We start from the raw sequence: 19,937 nt of genomic DNA, 5'->3' as shown, positions 1-19,937 counted from the left end.
GTCTGCATTGGACTGCAACACCCAGCACCGATTGCGACAACGTGCGGGCCTCCCTGAATGGCTGGAGTAAGCGCCATATCCAAGAGACGAGGCTGAGCGAGGGGAGGGAGTTGGGTTTTCTGGTACTGATGTGAGCGGCCATTGTTCGCGTTCTTTCCTTAACCATCCGAGGCATTTTTATAAAGAAAGAAAAATCACTAAATAATGGGGAAGTTGGAGGAAGTAGTACGTATCGCCAAGAAGATGGATAAAATGGTCTCTAAGAAAAACACGGTGGGTAGTGCCCCGACGGTGATGCAGGGCTGCCCACTCCCGAGTTCCGGTGATGATTTTGCTTTGCTGTGGAAAGCTGGCAGCAAAGATGTAGACGGGAAGATATAGAGATTAATCGAACTAATAACTCTACGGAAGGCTGATTTAATGAAACATTCATATTAGCTTTGTTGGCAGTGAGGAGTGAGATTTGCCGAGCCACGGTTACCGTGTTAACAATGCAAAAAACCTAGGATTGGAATGCTTTTAGACTGAGTTTTGTGTGCCCACCGCTGCATTAAATTTACATAGCTCTGAGTGTTCAAAGCTGTGGAAACGAAATATTCATATCTATTCTCAATTTATAATTTTCGCCTTGTTCGTTAAACTCGCTGTCAAAGATGAAGACTGTATAGAAAATATTGCATGTACGACCTAAAATACTGCATTTATAACCTACAGTGGCACAAGTTTAGAAGCCTCAGGGCTTCTGTCGTTGGTTTCATTTTTATTCCAAAATTAAATAATTTGACCTTTCTCTTTTTATGAGGCAACTTTGCAATATTTGTTCAATCATTAAAGATGAATTTTGCAGATTTTTTTTCTCAATTTTAATTAAAAATCCTTTTGTTTAGATGTACTGTAACCTGTTGGTTTATGGAGCATTAGATGAAATAATGAAATGTATCTGAGTCCAGCTGTGGTACTCTGATACAATGCCGTGGATTACCTTGAGGATGGGTGAATGTAAATAAAAACTAAAGAAAAAACTAAGATGCTGGAAATTTTAAAAAGATCCAGAAAATATTGGAAATATTCAGTTGTGTCTGGCTGTATCTGTGAGAGGAGATGTGGATTTTGTGTTTCAGTTTAAAAAAACTTACTCAGAAGTAGGAAAGAGAAACCAATCCTATTAAGCTGCAGGAAGTGCAGGGGAGAGAGTGGATGATGATTCTGTTAAGGTAGATGTGACAACTTGGTGATGAGGTGTAAACAAAGTTATCTGGTCATTGAGGGAAATAAAGGCAAAATACAGAGTAGGAAGACAACAAAATCAAGTTACATGAAATTGTAGATTTTAGTACTGAGTCCAGCAGGCAATATGGTGTCCAGACAAAAGATGAGGTGCTTGCAAGTTTGCATTATGGTGCATTGTACAATGCAAGAGGCTACAGACACAATGTTTCTTCCCACCATGACTATATTCTTTCTCCTCTGGTCCTGTTCTGTCTTTGTTAACTCCATGACACCCTGATTCCCTCTGCCACTTTAAATGTTGGGAATTTGCTGGTCCCAATTGACTTATCTTTACCATGAATGTAGTCCCTTGTATATATATTCCTATCAGGTTGTTCTGGGGGTATTCTTCCTTGAGCAATGCCCAATGGTTTCTTGTCCACTAAAACACTCATCCACATGCCTGAACTTGTTTTTATGTTAGACTATTTCTCCTTCAACAGCTCTCAGTTTCTTCAGATTAAAGGAGTAGTATGGCCTCAATCTATGCCTGTCTTTTTCTGGAATATGTCAGTTTCCTTCATATCCTGGACATGCCCTACCTTTGATCACTTTTAACAAAGCCATGATGCATTTTCATCCAATTTGCCTCTATTTTTGCCCCCTTTTCTGAGCTAGACTTTTATTACTTTGTCCTCAGCTTCCACCTGGTTCAAGAAGGTGATGCAATGTTTATCCTTTCACCTCTTTCCTCCTACTATCCAGGAGTCTGAACAGTTTTTCTAGGTGATGCAGCAATTGTGTATAGCACTGCTGTGGTCTGTGCATGCATTAGAGATCCAAATGCATATTGGGTGACTGCTTTACAGAGTGCTTCATTTAGTGCACAAAGATGACCCTAAGCTTCCTTTTGCCTGTCACTTTAATTCTTCGTCCTGCTGCCAGTCTGGCCCATCAGTAGCCTCCTGCACTGTTAATATGAGGTCAATGCAATTTAAAGAACAGCATCTCATCCTTTGGTCACATTGCAGCTTTCTCCCCTTGATATTGAATTAACTTATTGTAACTTGATTTCTACATTAGTCGCCCATTGGAGAGAGTGGCTCAGCTCCCCCCTTTTTTTTTTACTTTAAGTGGCATACATGTGCCATCTGACTTGTTGAGGATGATTTTCTACTCTGCATTTCCCAACTCCCATTATTTTTAATGTTCTTATTCACAAACTTTGGCTATTGACCTGATGACATTGTTTTTAGTTTATCATCCAGGTTTTATGTATTCTAGCAGGATCATACCCCTTCCCCACTGTCATTGCAGCTTTTCTCTCCAGTTAAAAAAGTCTTCAACCTGAAAGTTTAATTCTGTTTCCCATTGATGCAACTTGTAAATAATCTTTGAGTGGCTATTAACAGATAGTGTTTGTTTTTTAAAATACTTTTAAGATCTGTGTTTTACTGTTTAGATTTAACTACTTGCATTATAATCACACTGCTAAGAGCTGAGGGCATGTGTATTTCTCCAAACAAGTGCAAACTGAACGCTATATCTTTCCGTAATTTTTTTGATATATTAGCAGTATTTGTGTTATTTATTTTCTTCTCTAATTGATTATTAAGGGATATAAGATTATTAAGGGATTGGACACACTGGAGGCGGGAAGCATGTTCCCGCAGATGGGTGAGTCCAGAACTAGAGGCCACAGTTTAAGAATAAGGGATAGGCCATTTAGAACAGAGATGTGGAAAAACCTTTTCACCCAGAGAGTGGTGGATATGTGGAATGTTCTGGCAGTGGAGGCCAAGTCTCTGGATGCTTTCAAGAGAGAGTTAGATAGAGCTCTTGTAGATAGTGGGGTCAAAGGATATGGGGAGAGGGCAGGAATGGAGTACTGATTGGGTATGATCAGCCATGATCACTGTGAATGGCAGTGCTGGCTAGAAGGGCCGAGTGGCCTACTCCTGAATCTACTGTCTATTGATTGTAACATTCCATAATTTGCAGGAAAATTATTTCTCTAAGCAAAGTGCATGAATGCAAAATATTTTGATTTCAAATATAATAATTGCTCTGCATTTCTATTCTGCAGAATGGTGCTATCGATTTATTGAAGGAGCTTAAAAGCATACCAATGACACTGGACCTTTTGCAGGTAAATATTACATATTAAAATAACAAATTCTAGGGGTCAGCCATTTTGAACTCGTCTACTTCACCATTCAACAAAGAAAATATCAGCTGATTTTTTTTTACCTTGAGTACCATTTTCTTACTGTCCTTGGTAACTTTGACAGAATAGTTTATTCTGTGGTGCACTTTTTGCCTCTTGCCCCTTGTTTTCTGGACTGCTCTGTTATTGTTTCTGTAGTTCTCTGGAATCTTTCCAAAATTATCTTTTTAGTAATGATATAGAATGAATCCTAATCTTGACTAGTCATATTCACACTATTAACAAAAATCTTTGAAATGGCACTGGTTAAATGAGTACAGACCAGATCATATCCTGACCAGTAGCTTGATGTGTTTGTTTGTTCTACTCTGGGTTTGTGCAGCCAGAGCCACCTTGTGCCCCTTGAGTTAATTTTGCTGAAGTTTAAAGTGCTGATAAGAGCTAAGGAACAGGTAGAACTGCAGTAGTGACATTTGCTTCCATATACTTTGCAAGGGTCCATGTCCCAGTATATTCCTAGCAGTTGCATAAAAGAGGACTCTGATATACAGACAGATCCCAGGATACACACCGTATTGCTGGAAGGTCATCAATTTGCCCTTTGGTTTGCCTGAAACTTGTTGATGTTCTAGCAGAGTGGGATGTCTGTAAAGCAATGCTGCAGACTGGCTTAGTCCAGTATTGTGTACCGAGGTATAAGACCATTAGACATAGGAGCAGAATTAGGCCTTTCAGTCCATTTAGTCTGTTTCGCCATTCCATCATGGCTGATCCTGGATCCAACTCAATCCCACACACCTGTTTTCTCGCCATATCCTTTCATGCTCTGACCAATCAGGAAACTATCACTGATGCACTGAAGCTCGGTGTAACCACCATTAAGGCTTTATGGAGAAGCACCACAGTATAGTCTCTTTCCACTACAGTGCATGGAGGGGGCAGGAGTTGGATGTGTTCCTCTCAAACATTAAAAGTATTAACTTAGCGTGCCACCTAATGCCAATTTTTGTATCTCTATATGTTGTGTTTGTATTTTTCTTCCTCCTTTAAAATTTACATTATGTATACTAGAATACTGACCAAAATTATGAATTTTTTTGTATTTGTATGTATTTTCATCATGTCATAAAATTGTTGGTGTCCCAGCATAGTGAGATGTTTGTAAAGGAATGCTGCAGACTGCCACAGGGGTGCACTGAAGCCTCGTGTGATCACCATTAAACCTGTATGAAGAAATAACGCAGTGTCTTATTGCTTCGAATTGGTGGACTGGGTCATGTTCAAGGACCCATCTATAGATCTGAATGAATACACCATGGTTGTCATAGACTTTATTAAAACAGTTGTAGATGAGTGTGTCCCCACAAAAACATTCATTCTTCCCCAACCAGTAGCCCTGGATAAACCATGAAATCTGCAATCTCCTGAAGGCCAGATCAGAGGCAGAACTCGGGCCTGCTGAGTTCTGTCAGCATTTTATGTTGTTTTTTTTTCAGAGGCATTTTAAGTCTGGTGACTAAGAAAGTTGCAAAATGACCTGGTACAATCTTCAGAAAGCCATCTCATGGATGAAGTGGCAATTCTGGCCTAAACATGAATCCATAAAGGATGCTTGACTCTTGTGGCAGGGCTCATATACTATCACCTCTTAAAGTTAAATCTTGTCTTGTCCATATTGCACCAACTGCCGCCACTGGGCTATAAATGTGCAGGAGCAGTGTGTGTGGTTAAGTGCCTTGCTCAAGGATACACACGCTGCCTCGGTTAAGGCTCGTATTAATGACCTTCAGATCACTAGCCCAAAGCCTTAACCACTTGGCCATGCAAACACTAAATCAAATGACATAGGCAACAACAGGGCTTCACTTCCAGATGAGTGAATGCCTCTTTTGCTCACTTTGACTGTCAAAACATGGAGGAACCATCAAAAGCACCCACAGCTCTTGATGATCCTGTGATTTCAGTCTCTGAGGCAAATGTGCAAGCAGCCTTCAGGAGGGTGAATATATGAAAAGCATCCAGCCCAAATGGGGTACCTGGCCAAGTATGAAAAGCCTATGCTGATCAACTGGCTGGAGTGTTCACTGAGAACTTTAACCTCTTGCTTCAGCAGTCTAAGGTACCCATCTGCTTCAAGCAGGCTTCAGTTCTACTGGTGCCTAAAAAGAACATAGTATCCTGCCTCAATGACTATTGTCCAGAAGCACTTGCATTCAAACTGCTGAAGTTCCATGACCTAGGCCTCAGTACCTTCTTGTACAATTGTATCCTCAGTTTCCTCAGTTTGGATTGGGAACAATCTCTTCATGATTTCCATCAACACAGGTGCATCTCAAGGCTGTGTGCTTAGCCCCCTGCTCTACTGGCTTTACACTTATGACTGTTGGCTAAGCGCTGCTATATTCAAGTTTGCTGATGATACTACTGTCGTAGGCAGAATCAGATGTGATGAATCAGCATATAGGAGGGAGAGTGAAAACCTGGCTGAGTGTGCCATAACAACATCCTCTTACTTAATATCAGCAAGTCCAAGGAGCTGATTATTGACTTGAAGAGGAAACCAGAAGTTCATGAGCCAGTCCCCTTCAGAGGATCAGAGCTGGAGAGAATCAGCAACTTTAAATTTCTCATTATCATTTCAAAGGACCTGCCCTGAGCCCAGCATGTTAGTGCAATTATGAAGAAAGCACAGTAGTACGTCTACTTCCTGAGGAATTTGCAAAAATTCAGCATAAGTTTTAGAAACATAGAAAACCTAAAGCACAATACAGGCCCTTTAGCCCACATAGCTGTGCGGAACATGTCCTTACCTGAGAAATTACCTAGGGTTGCCCATAGCCCTCTGTTTTTCTGAGCTTCAGATACCTGTCCAGGACTCTCTTAAAAGACCCTGTCGTATCTGCCTCCACAACCATTGCCGGCAGCTCATTCCATGCACTCGCCACTCTCTGCGTAAAAATATCTTACCCGTGATATCCCCTCTGTACTACTTCCAAGCACCTTATAACTGTGCCATCTCGTGCTAGCCATTTTAGCCCTGGGAAAAAGCCTCTGACTATCCACACAATCAATGCCTCTCATCATCTTCTACACCTCTGTCAGGTCACCTCTCATCCTCTGTCACTCCAAGCAAAAAGGCCAAGTTCACTCAACCTATTCTAAGGCATGCACCCCAATCCAGGCTACATCCTTGAAAATTTCCTCTACACCCCTTCTATGGTTTCCACATCCTTCCTATAGTCAGGCGACCAGAGCTGAGCATGGTACTCTAAGTGGGGTCTGTTTTATCATGTGTCTCCAAGTAACTTGAGACCTCATTCTTAATAATCGACACCAACATCTACCCAACCAGAGGTCAGACTAACTGGCCTTTAGTTTCCTTCCTTCTGCCCCTCTCCCTTGAAGAGTGGAGTAACATTTACAATTTTCCTATCTTTTAGAACCATGACAGATTCTATTGATTCTATAAAGATAATTACTAATGCTTCGACAACCTCTTTAGCCACCTTTCTCAGAACCATCTGGTCTGGGTGACTTGCCTACCTTCAGACCTTTCAGTTTCTGAAGAACCTTCTCCCTAGTCATGGTAACTTCACAAACTTCATGACCCCTGACACCTGGAACTTCCACCTTATTGCTGGTGTTTTCCACAGTGAAGACTGATGCAAAATACTTATTTAGTTTGTCCGCAATTTCTTTGTCTCTCATTACTACCTCTCGAGCATTGTTTTCTAGTGGTTCAATATCCACTCTTGCCTCTTTTACACTTCATGTATCTGAAGAAACTTTCGGTATCCTCTTTAATATTATTGACTAGCTTACATTCACATGACATTTTTATCTGAATGACTATTTTAGTTGCCTTCTGTTGGTTTTAAAAGCTTCCCAATCCTCTAACTTCCTACTAATTTTTGCCCTTCTATATGCCCTCTGTTTGGCTTTTATGTTGGCCATGGTTGTGTAATCTTGCCTTTCAGAATGCTACTTCTTTCTTCTTTGGGATGTATATATCCTGTGCCTTTGAAAATGCTTCCAGAAATTCCAGCTGTTGCTGCTCTGCTGTCATCCCGGCCAGCTCATTGGCTCCTTTCTCATGCCTCTGTAATTCCCTTTACTCCTATGTAATACTAATACATCTGACTTTAGCTTCTCTGTTTTTTAAATTTTGGCGTGAATTTGATCATATTATGATCACTTACCCCTAAGGTTTCTTTTAACTTGAGCTCTAATCAATTCTGGTTCATTGCACAATACACTATCCAGAATAGCTGATCCCCTAGTGGGCTTGACTACAAGCTACTCTAAAGAGCCATCTTGTAGCATTCTGGAAATTTCCCCTCTTGGAATCCAGTACCAACCTGATTTTCCCAGCGTACCTGCATGTCCTTTCTATCTCCCCTTGTAATTTGTAAACTACAACCTTACTACTGTATACAACTCCCATCAGGGTCTTTTTACCCTTGCAGTTCCTTCGCTCTATCCACAATGATTCAACACCTTCTGACCTATGTCACCTCTTTCTAATGAGTTGATTTCATTTTTTTTTTATCAACAGAGCAACGCTGCCCCTCTGCCTTCCTGCCTGTCCTTTGATACAATGTGTATCCTTGAACATGAAGCTCTCAAGTTTAATCTTCTTTCAGCAATGATTTAGTGATGCCTACGACATCATACATACCAATCTGCAACTGTGCTACAATTCATCTACCTTATTCCGTGTCCTCTTCTTCAGTTATCCATCGAAATCCGATGACGACGTCCACTCTTTTAACGGTGAGATCTTTGACTATACAGTCCTATCCTGGACCCACTAGCTCTATTGTAGGTGGGCATGTATATGTGGTAGTGATGGCAACCACGGCTGCATTTCTCCTGGCTCTCTTCTGCTGTCTTCTGGTTGTTCTTTCCAACTCCAGAATACAGAACCTGTCTATATACAGCTGTCGCAAGTGATATGGTCACTTCAGTGTACAGGTAGTCCCCAAGTTGCGAACGTCCGACTTCCGGACAACTCGTACTTACGAACTGAGGAAGGAGAACACCGTCCGCCATTTTAAGTCGGATCCGGATGCCGTCCGCCATTTTAAGTCATTTCTGTTGACACTGTGTTGAGTGTTTAACTTTGTATTTGGCTTAAAATTTTCTTAGTAAGATTCACCCTGCCCCTGCCCCCGTTCCGGTCGACTGGTGGCGCAGTGAGATCAGTGCCAGGCTGGAGAACGGAGGTTTCCAAGTTCGATCCAGTGACAGACTGCTCCCTTGCTGGGTTGACGTCGATCCAGTGACTCCCGTACCATCCGTGTCAGGTTGATATTGAGCTCGCAACTCGACCTCGTTTTTAAAAAAAACACTGCCACCTCCAGCTTAAATTCCCACGCGGAATATTGTGGATGATCAAATACCCAAACCCAGCACAGCCCCCACTTGTCCCATTCAGTATGTCTCAGTGCGGTGGTCCTTAAGACCCAGTGGACCTCGGGAGCCGGCAGAGGTCGGGACCCGACGCCCGCAGTGTTTCTGTTCTGTTGACTGTGTGTGGTGGTCCTTAAGACCCAGCGGACCGCAGGAGCCGGCGGTGGTCGGGACCTGACGTCCGCAGTGTTTCTGTTCCATTGATGGGAAGCGATCACGATTGAAAATAAAGTGGAAATAATAAAGCGTTTGGGAAGAGGTGAAACGCCCATCGGTCAATAGAAAAGCGTTAGGCTACAGTCAGTCAACGATTGGAACAATTTTAAAGGATAACGGATAAAGTGAGAATAATGGAGCATGTGAAAAGCCCTGCCCTGATGAAAGCTACAATTATTACTAAGCAACGCAGTGGTTTAATTATTGGAATACATACGTTTCTTAAGTGTTTTATATGCATAGAAAGGTAAAATATATCTACTATATACTAAGACAAACGTTTGACTGATTCTAAATAATACTGGTTGTACTTGTCCCGACTTACCTATAAATCCAACTTAAATACGGACTCAGGAACGGAACTTGTATGTAACCCGGGGACTGCCTGTACTGCGCACATTCAAGTATAACACCTTCACAAACCTGTATTCACAAACACAAAGTACACTGCGGATGCTGGAGTCAAAGCAACACGTACAAACAAGCTGGAGGAACTCAGCAGGTTGGGCAGTATCTGTGGAAACGAGCAGTCAATGTTTTGGGCTGAGACCCTTCGTTAGGACTGAAGAGAGAGGGGACAGGGGCCTTATAAAGAAGGTGGGGGGAGGGTGGGAAGGAGAAGGTTGGTAGATGCCAAGTGAAAAACCAGTAAGGGGAAAGATCAATGGGTGGGGGAGGGGATAAGCAGAAAAGGTGAAGAAGGAATGTAAAGGGAAAGCACTGTGTAGTAGAAGGCAGAATCATGAGAGAGGTGATAGGCAGCTGGAAGAGGAGGCAGAGTGAAACTGGGATGGGGGAAGGGAGAGAGAGGGAATTACCGGAAGTTGGGGAATTCAATGTTCATGCCAAGAGGCTGGAGACTACCCAGACGGTATACGAGGTTTTGCTTCTCCAGCCTGAGTCTGGCCTCATCATGGCAGTAGAAAAAGCTATGTATGGACATATCCGAATGGGAATGTGTAACAGAGTTGAAGTGAGTGGCATCTCAGTAGAAGGACTGTCCACTGACATCTTCTATAAACCCACTGACTCTCATAACTACCTCGATTATACCTCTTTCCACCCTGCCAAATGCAAAAATGCTATTCCCTATTCCCAGTTCCTCCGTCTTCGCCACATCTGCTCCTAGAATGAGGCTTTCCATTTCAGGACATCTCAAATGTCCTTTTTCTTTAAGGATCGTGGTTTCCCTTCTGCTGTCATCAATGATGCCCTCACCCGCATCTCCATTTCCTGCACTTCGACCCTCACCCCATCCTCCCATCACCTCAGCATGGACTGGGTTCCCCTTGTCCTTACCTATCATCCCACCAGCCTCCGGATCCAGCATATTATCCTCCGCAACTTCCGCCACCTTCAACAGGACCCCACCACCGGACACATCTTTACCTCTCTACCCCTCTCCACTTTCCGCAGGGATTGTTCCCTCCATGACTGCCTGGTCCACATGTCCCTCCCCAAAGATCTCCCACCTGGCACTTAACCTTGCAAGTGTAAGTGTTATGCCTGTCCCTGCACCTTCTCTCTTTTCAGGGCCCCAAACAGTCCTTCCAGGTGAAGCAACATTTTACTTGTGAGTCTGTTGGGGTAATCTATTGCATCCGGTGCTCCTGGTGTGGCCTCCATTGGCGAGACCTGATGCAGATTGGGGGACCACTTCGTCAAGCACCTCCACTCCATCCGCCACAACAGACAGGAACTCCCGGTTGCCACTCACTTCAAATCTGCTTCACGTTCCCATTTGGATACGTCCATACATGGCCTCCTCTATCGCAATGATGAGGCCAGACTCGGGTTGGAGGAGCAACACCTCCTATACCGTCTGGGTAGTTTCCAGCCTCTTGGCATGAATATTGAATTCTCCAACTTCTGGTAATTCGTTCCCTCTCCCTTTCCCAGTTTCACTCTGCCTCCTCCTCCAGCTGCCTTTCACCTGTCTCATGATTCTGCCTTCTACTACACATAGTGCTTTCCTTTTACATTCCTCCTTCACCTTTCCTGCCCATCCCTTCCCTGCTTCCCCTCCCACACCCCTAGATCTTTCCCCTTACTGGTTTCTCACCTGGCACCTACCAGCCTTCTTCCCACCCTCCCCCCACCTTCTTTATAGGCACCCCCCCCCCCCCCAACTTTTCCCTTCTGAGTCATAGAGCCAGAGTCAGTGCCAGAGATCTGACTGTGTGATTTTCCTCTGTTAGGTCAAACCTCTCCCCCCCCCCCCCCCCCACCACCCCAACAGTATCGAAAGTGCTATGCCTGTTGTTGAGGCACAAGGGTCATCTGCACTGGCCCCTAAAACCCTTTCCCCTTCCTGACTGTCACCCAGTTTCCTGTGTCCTGCATGTTGAGTGTAACTATCTAGCATCCTTTCAGCCTCCCGAATGATCAATTTAACCAGCTTCCCACTGGTCACAGCTCTATTGTGCAGCAGCAGCAACCAATGTTCATCCTCTTCCAGCTCCATCTACTTAATGTGGAGTGTTAGAAGCTGCAGCTGGATGCACCTTGCAGTTGTAGTCAGGGACACTGGAGGTCTTGCCTTCCCACATTGTGCAAGAGGAGCTTTCCACTATCCTGCCTGACATCTCTACTCTCCTAGCTGATCAGATATAAAGAAGGCAAGGAGACAAATTAATTTAACCTAGAGCTTTACTTCAGTTTGCTTTCTCTGACAAGCCTCAAAGAGCTAAACCCTCAAGGTCACCACTGTCTGACTCTGCCCACTTAGACAACAGCCATTGTGACGATGACAGCGGTGCTTACCCCTGCCTTTTAATTTGCTCTTGTTAATCAATCCCAAATATGGACAAGTCACTGGTCAAAGCTCTATTGCATAGCAGCAGTGACCTGCTGCTTACTTTTCTACTCTGGCAGTGGACCTGAGTGAAATCCCCTCTCAAAACTTCCAATGTCCAAAATGGTCACTGGTTAAAGCTCTAAAGCCCTCCCTGCCATTGTGTACATCTACGCAAAGTGTTATCGCAGGAATTTGGCATTTATCCACCACCTTGGGCCTATTTTCATCTTGCTCCTGCCATTAGGAAGAAGGTACAGGAGCCTCAGGACTCTCACCACCTGGTTCAGGAACTGTTTCTACCCTTGAACCATCAGGCTCTTAAACTAGAAGGGACAACTTCACTTGCCCCATCATTGAAATTTTCCCACAACGTATGGACTCACTTTCAAGGAATTGATATTTATTGCTTATTTATTTATTATTTTTTATTGCATTTGCACAGTTTATTGTCTTTAGCACACTGCTTCTCCACCCCTTTAGTGCATTCGTTCATTGATTCTATTAATGGTGATTGGATCTATTGAGTACGCTTGCAAGAAAATGAACTTCATGGTTGTATATGGTGACATGTATATACTTTGATAATACATTTACTTTGAACTTTGCAGACTATTTTTGGCATACTGAAAAAGGGCTGAGGATATGTCTATGTGCTCTTCTGGGCTCTGGAGATATCTTCTGCAATATCTTGGAATAGAAACATGCTGACTTTGTCCGATGATTTCACCTCTTTCCAAATGTGCTGTTATCACATCTTTGATAACCGACTCTAGCATTTTCCCCACCACCGATGTCAGACTAACCAGTCTATAATTCCCCAGTTTCTCTCTCCCTCCTTTTTTAAAAAGTGGGGTTACATTAGCCACTCTCCAATCCTCAGGAACTAATCCAGAATCTAAGGAGTTTTGAAAAATTATCACTAATGCATCCACTATTTCTTGGGCTACTTCCTTAAGCACTCTGGGATGCAGACCATCTGGCCCTGGGGATTTATCTGCCTTTAATCCCTTCAATTTACCTAACACCACTTCCCTACTAACATGTATTTCCCTCAGTTCCTCCATCTCACTAGACCCTCGGTCCCTTACTATTTCCGGAATATTATTTATGTCCTCCTTAGTGAAGACAGAACCAAAGTAGTTATTCAGTTGGTCTGCCATGTCTTTGTTCCCTATGATCAATTTACCTGTTTCTGACTGTGAAGGACCTACATTTGTCTTGACCAATCTTTTTCTTTTCATGTACCTATGAAAGCTTTTACAGTCAGTTTTTATGTTCCCTGCCAGCTTTCTCTCATAATCTTTTTTCCCTCTCCTAATTAAGCCCTTTGTCCTCCTCTGCTGGTCTCTGAATTTCTCCCAGTCCTTGGGTGTGCCACTTCTTTTTGCTAATTTATATGTTGCTTCTTTGGACTTGATACTATCCCTAATTTCCCTTGTAAGCCACGGGTGCACTACCTTCCCTGTTTTATTCTTTTGCCAAACTGGGATGAACAATTGTTTTAGTTCATCCATGCGATCTTTAAATGCTTGCCATTACATATCCACCACCAACCCTTGAAGTATCATTTGCCAGTCTAAGCTAATTCATACCTTCAAAGTTATCCTTCTTTAAGTTCTGAACCTTTGTTTCTGAATTAACTATGTCACTCTCCATCTTAATGAAGAATTCCACCATATTATGGTCACTCTTACCCAAGGGGCCTTGCACGACAAGATTGCTAACTAACCCTTCCTCATTGCTCAATACCCAATCTAGAATGGCCTGCTCTCTAGTTGGTTCCTCGACATGTTGGTTCAGAAAACTATCCCACATACATTCCAAGAAATCCTCTTCCTCAGCACCCTTACCAATTTGGTTCACCCAATCTATATGTAGATTGAAGTCACCCATTATAACTACTGTTCCTTTATTGCACGCATTTCTAATTTCCTGTTTAATGCCATCCCCAACCTCACTACTACTGTTAGGTGGCCTGTACACAACTCCCACCAACGTTTTCTGCCCCTTAGCGTTATGCAGCTCTACCCATCTCGATTCCACATCCTCCAGGCTAATGTCCTTTCTTTCTATTGCATTAATCTCCTCTCTAACCAGCAATGCTACCCCACCTCCTTTTCTTTCCTGTCTATCACTCTTGAATATTGAATATCCCTGAATGTTGAGCTCCCATCCTTGGTCACCCTGGTGCCATGTCTCTGATCCCAACTATATCATATTCATTAATAACTATCTGCACATTCATTTCATCCACCTTGTTACGGATGCTCCTCGTATTGACACACAAAGTCTTCAGGCTAGTTTTTACAACACTCTTAGCCCTTATACAATTATGTTGAGAAGTGGCTCTTTTTGCTTTATGCCCTGGATTTGCCTGCCTGCCACTTTTACTTTTCACCTTACTACTTTTTGCTTCTACCCACATTTTACACCCCTCTGTCTCTCTGCACTTGTTCCCATCCTCCTGCCACATTAACTTCTCCTGAACAGCAGTATTAAATGCTCCCTCTAGGACATTGGTTCCATTCTAGCCCAGGTACAGACCATCCTGTTTATACCGGTCCCACCTCCCCCAGAACTGGTTCTAATGCCCCAGAAATTTGAATCCCTCCCCCTTGCACCATTTTTCAAGCCATGTATTCATCTGAAATATCTTCCTATTTCTACTCTGAATGCTTAACGTTTTCTAAGTTTGTTTCTCTCCCTTTCAGTATGGTTTCTCCCATGTCATATTCAGTCATGCATCATGTTTTTCTTCCTTGTCTTTCATCTTGCATTTAAATGGGATTGCAAAGAACAGCAGAGTCCCAAATAATAAGATAAATAAAAGTACAGGTGTCCCCCCCCTTTACAAAGGTAGAGCATTCCTACAAAGCCTGCCTTAAGCCAAAATGGCATAAAGCGAAGAATCATTAATTTATATGGGAAAATTTTTTGTAAAAGTGCAAATCCTCTTTGTGATGCGAAAACGGGTTACTAATGTAGGTCTTTTGTAAAAGCGAAGTGGCGTGAAGTGAATATTTGCGAAGTGGGGGACTCCTGTATTCTGCTTTTCATACCTGATGTGCTTAAATTGTGAATATTTGTTTCAAAGTGACCCTGTAAACCCTCTGCAGAACTGCACAATTCAACAAAAACATTTTGTTTCTTTCTCAGTGTAGAACCCCATTTTACTTCATACTTCATGCCATACTTCCCATACCATAAAAGTCATATCATGTTTCAATCATGGAACTATATAGCATCTCCTCAAAGGTCAGTATAATCAGTTTTTCAGTATGGGGCTAATATCTCATGTAACATTCCAAGTAAGCCGGTCTCATTCAACTGAACTTCTTGCATTTTTTGCACACTTGCTGTAATTTACGATTTTTCTTCTTAATTGCTTGCATATTATCAAGGATAGCCATCCTTGTTTCTGATCGTATTCCATCCGTTTCCCTTTTGTCATTTTATTATGTGTTTATCTTCATTGCTTTAGCTGTGTAACTAAGTGTTATCTGTAAATTTCAACGCATTGTATGTCACTTTTGTTCCAAGTCATAATGTAGATCATAGTTAACTGAGATGCATCTCTGATAACTTTTGCACTATTCAGAGCTGCCTACCAACCTAACAATTTTCCAGATTAATCTAGTCCTACCATTTCTTTTTCTAGGACAATACAAGATGTTTTACCAAAATAAAAATGATATTTATCCTTGTGAAGAACAGAACAATTTACATAATCTAAAAACTTTAAGATTGCAGTTTAGCTGATTGCTGGAGGAGTTTACAGCTAAATGGTTTTGAAAATGACAGTTTCATTAATCAAGTTATTTTTCTAATTTGATATTGATTAATGTCACCTCATCCTTATAGTCCACACGGGTTGGAATGTCTGTGAATGCTGTTAGAAAACAAAGCACAGATGAAGAAGTCACAACACTTGCCAAGTCACTTATCAAATCATGGAAGAAGCTATTAGGTAATGTTGAGTGTTCTGATTAAAAATAGTATTCTCTAACTGTATACATTTCAACCACTAAAAGATAATGAAGCATTTTGGTTATATGCAGTAGACAAACCAGATGGAATATTTTTGGAATTGATGCATGAGTTAAGTGGTAGTATATTCAATTTGCTGTAAAATTCTTAGCTTGGGCAACTTAAAATCAACAATATTTAAAAATAATTAGATAGTTCTGGCTTGATGACCATAATGCATAAGTAATGATAGGGCATGATAACAACTTAGAAATTTTTAAACACTTAATCTGTTGTCTGTTTGAAACCTGTGATGTCATTAATTTTTGTCCTGTGATAGTCATTGTGTGTAATTTTTATCCTACTATTCTATTTTGATTGTTCAAAAAATTTTATAGAGATTTACTGTACTTAATATTGAATTTGGGTACTTAGTGTAAATTTAGCATTTAATTTGTGCTTTATTTTGTTCTAATTAGTACAGGTTCTCTGCACTTGTTGCCCCAGTGATTTATGTATTTGAACCACTCTAGTTGTGCTTCATTGTACTGTTTTAAGTGTTCTTTGTTTCTGTCAATCACAATTTTGTTAACATTGTTCCAAATTTCAAAATACATGTCCATATATTAATTTTCATTCCAATTTGGTTCTATGTTCTAAAGATTTTTAGCAATTCATCTACTATGTACAAGTCTTTATTGCTTTTTGCTTTACCTTTGATGCATTTTATTAAGATTTGAGCTTAAATGAGTTTATCTGTACCTTCTGGCAGATTGTGTTTTTTTTTATCCCTGTTACTTTGAAAAAAAAATTCAGTGAATGCTGAACTAATGGGTGCAAAAATTGGATTACTTCTAAAATTATATAGCAAGTGTATCACCTTTAAAGCAATAAGTTAAATTACACAATATGTTGTGTAACAAATTCTAATCTTGATCTCTGGATTCTGAGTTTGCTGATTTTATTAATGAAGTATTGATTAATTTCAGTATTTCTAGTTTAAGTGGGGGGTAATTTGCCCAGGGCTCCTATTCCTATTAGCTAAACGTTTTTTTTTTGCTGGAAAATTTGTGGTGAATATTTGGCATGGAGAGAATAAGTTTGGCTGTGATGTCCTTAGTTTAACAGCTTTCAATCTCCTGTCAGCCTCCACGGTAGCGGTGAGCACGTGGGTATTGCTTTGGCAGCTTGCTGCTTATACCTCAGCAAAAGTTGATGGTCTTCAAGTAGGATGAGTGTCAAGTAAATCTCAAGGGTGTGAGATTACTATTAAAGATTTGCACTGCATGCTTCGTAATAGTTGGATCCATTTTTTTTTTGTTGTTTTGTTTTATTTTGTGGGAAGGCATGAAGTTTCCTTGGGCTGATTTCTGACATTGTCGAACTGCAGCAGCTGTGTGATGCTTATCATGGATAGAGCTGGTGAGGCAAACCTTGCTTCCAAAAATGGCGTCTTGAAAATCTCCAGACCATTCCCAGTGGCAGTCATCAGCAAACTCAGGTGAAATGTTAAAATAAAGCGCTTGCATCATGTTTAAAGCACTACTCGATTGAAGAGGTGCAGAAGAGCTGGTCAAATCTGCTAAAGATTGTTGAAAATATGTTGTTTAAGTGTTTGTGAATTGCAGTTAATTTTTAAATTAACTCTAATTATATTAAATTAACTATAATATTTAATTTAAGGATGGATAGGCTTGTTTGCTCAAGTTTGGCATATTTTACAATTGATTGTTTTGCGTTTTACAATGCCTTTCTTATACAATTTGTTTTATTAAACAAAACCAATGCAAATGGCTTATGCTCTTGGATATTGATGCTCTTACTCAACTCCTCTTCCTTTGGAGTTAAGAACTTGCCAGTTTCCATGATTACTGATTTTCTAGATAATAGGATATGTTAATTGTGCTGTTTTCTAAATCAGCTATTGAACCAGGTTTTGTCATATGGTGCTGTACACGTGGAGTTTGCATATTCTCCTTTTACTACAAGAGTTCCCAGTGGCCATTCTCATTAATTTTCACACCCCCAAAGGTGTGTTGGTTGGCTAATTCGCTGTTCTAAATTGCCCCATAGGTGAATGGTGGGGGAATTGGGACTGAGAGGAGTGGTGCAGTGAAATTGCAGTGAAACAAAATGGCATTGTTGTTTAAGGTGCAGCAAATTTGGGGCATTATCAAATGTCAGTACGGAAGAATTGTCATCAAAGTTAATCCACTCTTAATTTGGATAAAACATTCTATTTAATTCTGGATTATATTTGACAAATAGCTTTCTGTATTTGCAAAGATACAGTGGAATCTGGTTATGTGGGACACATTGGGACCAATACTTAACTAACTTATGCCTTATCACTTCTGTTGCGGCATAGGCTGCCAACAGTACCTCGCTTGACTTCTCTATCCTCATCTGGTCTTTCACATTGTCTCCACATGTAGCCCATTTTGGTGTATCCTTCCACTCCCAGATCTTTAGAGCTTCTGTTGGCATTTCTCTTGCATTGGTTTTTAAGGGATGGGGTTGTTGGCCTTATGCCCAACTCTCCTCCTTTTGCGGACTGGCTTGGGGCCATCCATGGTGAAGTTGACCAGTACTTTTAAGCCGTGTCCCAATTAGTGGGTATTTCATGGAAATAGTTAAAAAAATGAAGACAAACTACCACTTAACTGAGTACCAAATTATGCATTTAAGTGAAATACAGAACATATTAGAACATTACCCACGCTACTACAGTACTATAAAGCTGTATTTTTGACTGTAAAAGAACAAAATCAGCACAAACACCTAGTGCAGGTAAAGGCCTACCTCATGCAGGAAGGCATTGAAGGCAGCGTCAATAATCCAACAATAAATTTCCTCTGCCAGCTGCCAATGAGTGGTGTCAGGCAGATAGTTTTTAATTTGGTCCAGTAGGGTAATTTTTGCGGCTTGTGTCAGATTTTTTTCCATCAAATCTTAACAAGGGTCTGAACTTTTTAAAGTAAAATGGGAAAAAACCTAAATTGATTTACAAAATAAAAAAAAACTCTTGAAATGGCACCCTTCAGCCCAAATGGATAACATATCACAAGCACAAGCAACTGATGCTACTTAAAAACTTCACTCTAAACACAGAGCAGTTTCTAGCGGCTACACAACTGGTGCTGGTCAGTAACTGTTCGGCAACAGTCTCCTACCCCAATTAAGCAGCACAGTGTCCGAAACAAACAGAGAATATTAGCTATCTTTTTCCCATACAAGCCGAAGATCATCCAGCTGCTGCTCCAGATCCCTAACAGGGTCTTTAAGAAGTTTACCCAGAGCCACTGCCTCCTTTGAGCCAAAGCCTCCTTTGCACCAAAGCTTGACATTCCTACTCTCACCACTGACCTACTCCCAAGAATGGCCGTCTTGCTTGTCCCTTCTGTACTTTTAAACATGCTGCTTCTGCTGTTGATTGGGCAGTCAGAGTAAGCCTGAATGCCTGCGAAACTCTTTTTTCAAACAGGCGTCACTGATCTGCGAGTAACGTTATCGCTGTGGTCAGCTCCTGCCACTGATTGGGTCGTCTGAATATGCCATTTTCAACTCTCCGTATATCAAAGTAAGGAGGGCAAGTGGAGCGGCCATTGGAGTTGTTGGATATTTTGAGGCTTTAGCACTTCAAGGCTTCAGTCAGAGAAGGCAGAAAAACTGTAGGTGGAGTTTTTCTTTTCATCCCCATAGTTTGTTGTTTTCTGTCTTTACAATTGCTCAGTTAAGAATAGTAGTAATGCCAGGAAATATTGTGAATGCTCCTCTTGTGGGATGTGGGAAGGCAAGGAGATCCCTAGTACCTATACCTGCAAGAAATGCATCCAGCTGCAGCTTCTATAGTTTGTGTTAAGGAGTTGGAGCTGGAACTGAATGATTCGGGAGGCTGTTAGAGCGGTAGTCACACACAAGGTGGAAGATGCAGGAAATTGGGTGCCTGTCAGGAAGAGGAAAGGGGTTAAAACAGCCAGTGCACAGTACCCATGGCCGTCCCTTAATACCTTTGGAAACTTTTGGCAGGCAGAAGAAAGTCACAGCAGTCAGGACACTGGCACTGATCTGGATCTGTGACTCAGAAAGGACGTGGTGAGCTGTGGTGATATGGGATTCATTACTTTGGGGAATGAGTATGAGATTCCTGGATGGTATGTTGCCATCTGG

General features: G+C 41.5%; 1 protein-coding gene across 2 annotated transcripts in view; it reads left to right on the top strand.

The window, feature by feature from the left end:
- Positions 1–58: 58 nt before the first annotated feature.
- tcea2 (transcription elongation factor A (SII), 2) overlaps positions 59–19,937 on the top strand; it is a 79,691-nt gene continuing 59,812 nt past the window's right edge. Inside the window, exons 1-4 of one of the 2 annotated variants that reach the window (XM_059980667.1) lie at positions 207–273; positions 3,296–3,358; positions 7,932–8,149; positions 15,663–15,768. In XM_059980667.1, the coding sequence (XP_059836650.1) occupies positions 8,033–8,149; positions 15,663–15,768 (223 nt within the window). In that variant the 5' untranslated portion in view covers positions 207–273; positions 3,296–3,358; positions 7,932–8,032. Of the gene's footprint in view, positions 274–3,295; positions 3,359–7,931; positions 8,150–15,662; positions 15,769–19,937 lie in introns of both variants that reach the window. The other variant, XM_059980666.1, reaches the window with a different exon arrangement.

This window comes from Hypanus sabinus, chromosome 9 (assembly GCF_030144855.1).
Source record: "Hypanus sabinus isolate sHypSab1 chromosome 9, sHypSab1.hap1, whole genome shotgun sequence".
Classification (NCBI taxonomy): Eukaryota; Metazoa; Chordata; class Chondrichthyes; order Myliobatiformes; family Dasyatidae; genus Hypanus; species Hypanus sabinus.
Note: the sequence above shows the minus strand (reverse complement) of the source record. Positions and strands in the feature narration are given on the sequence as shown.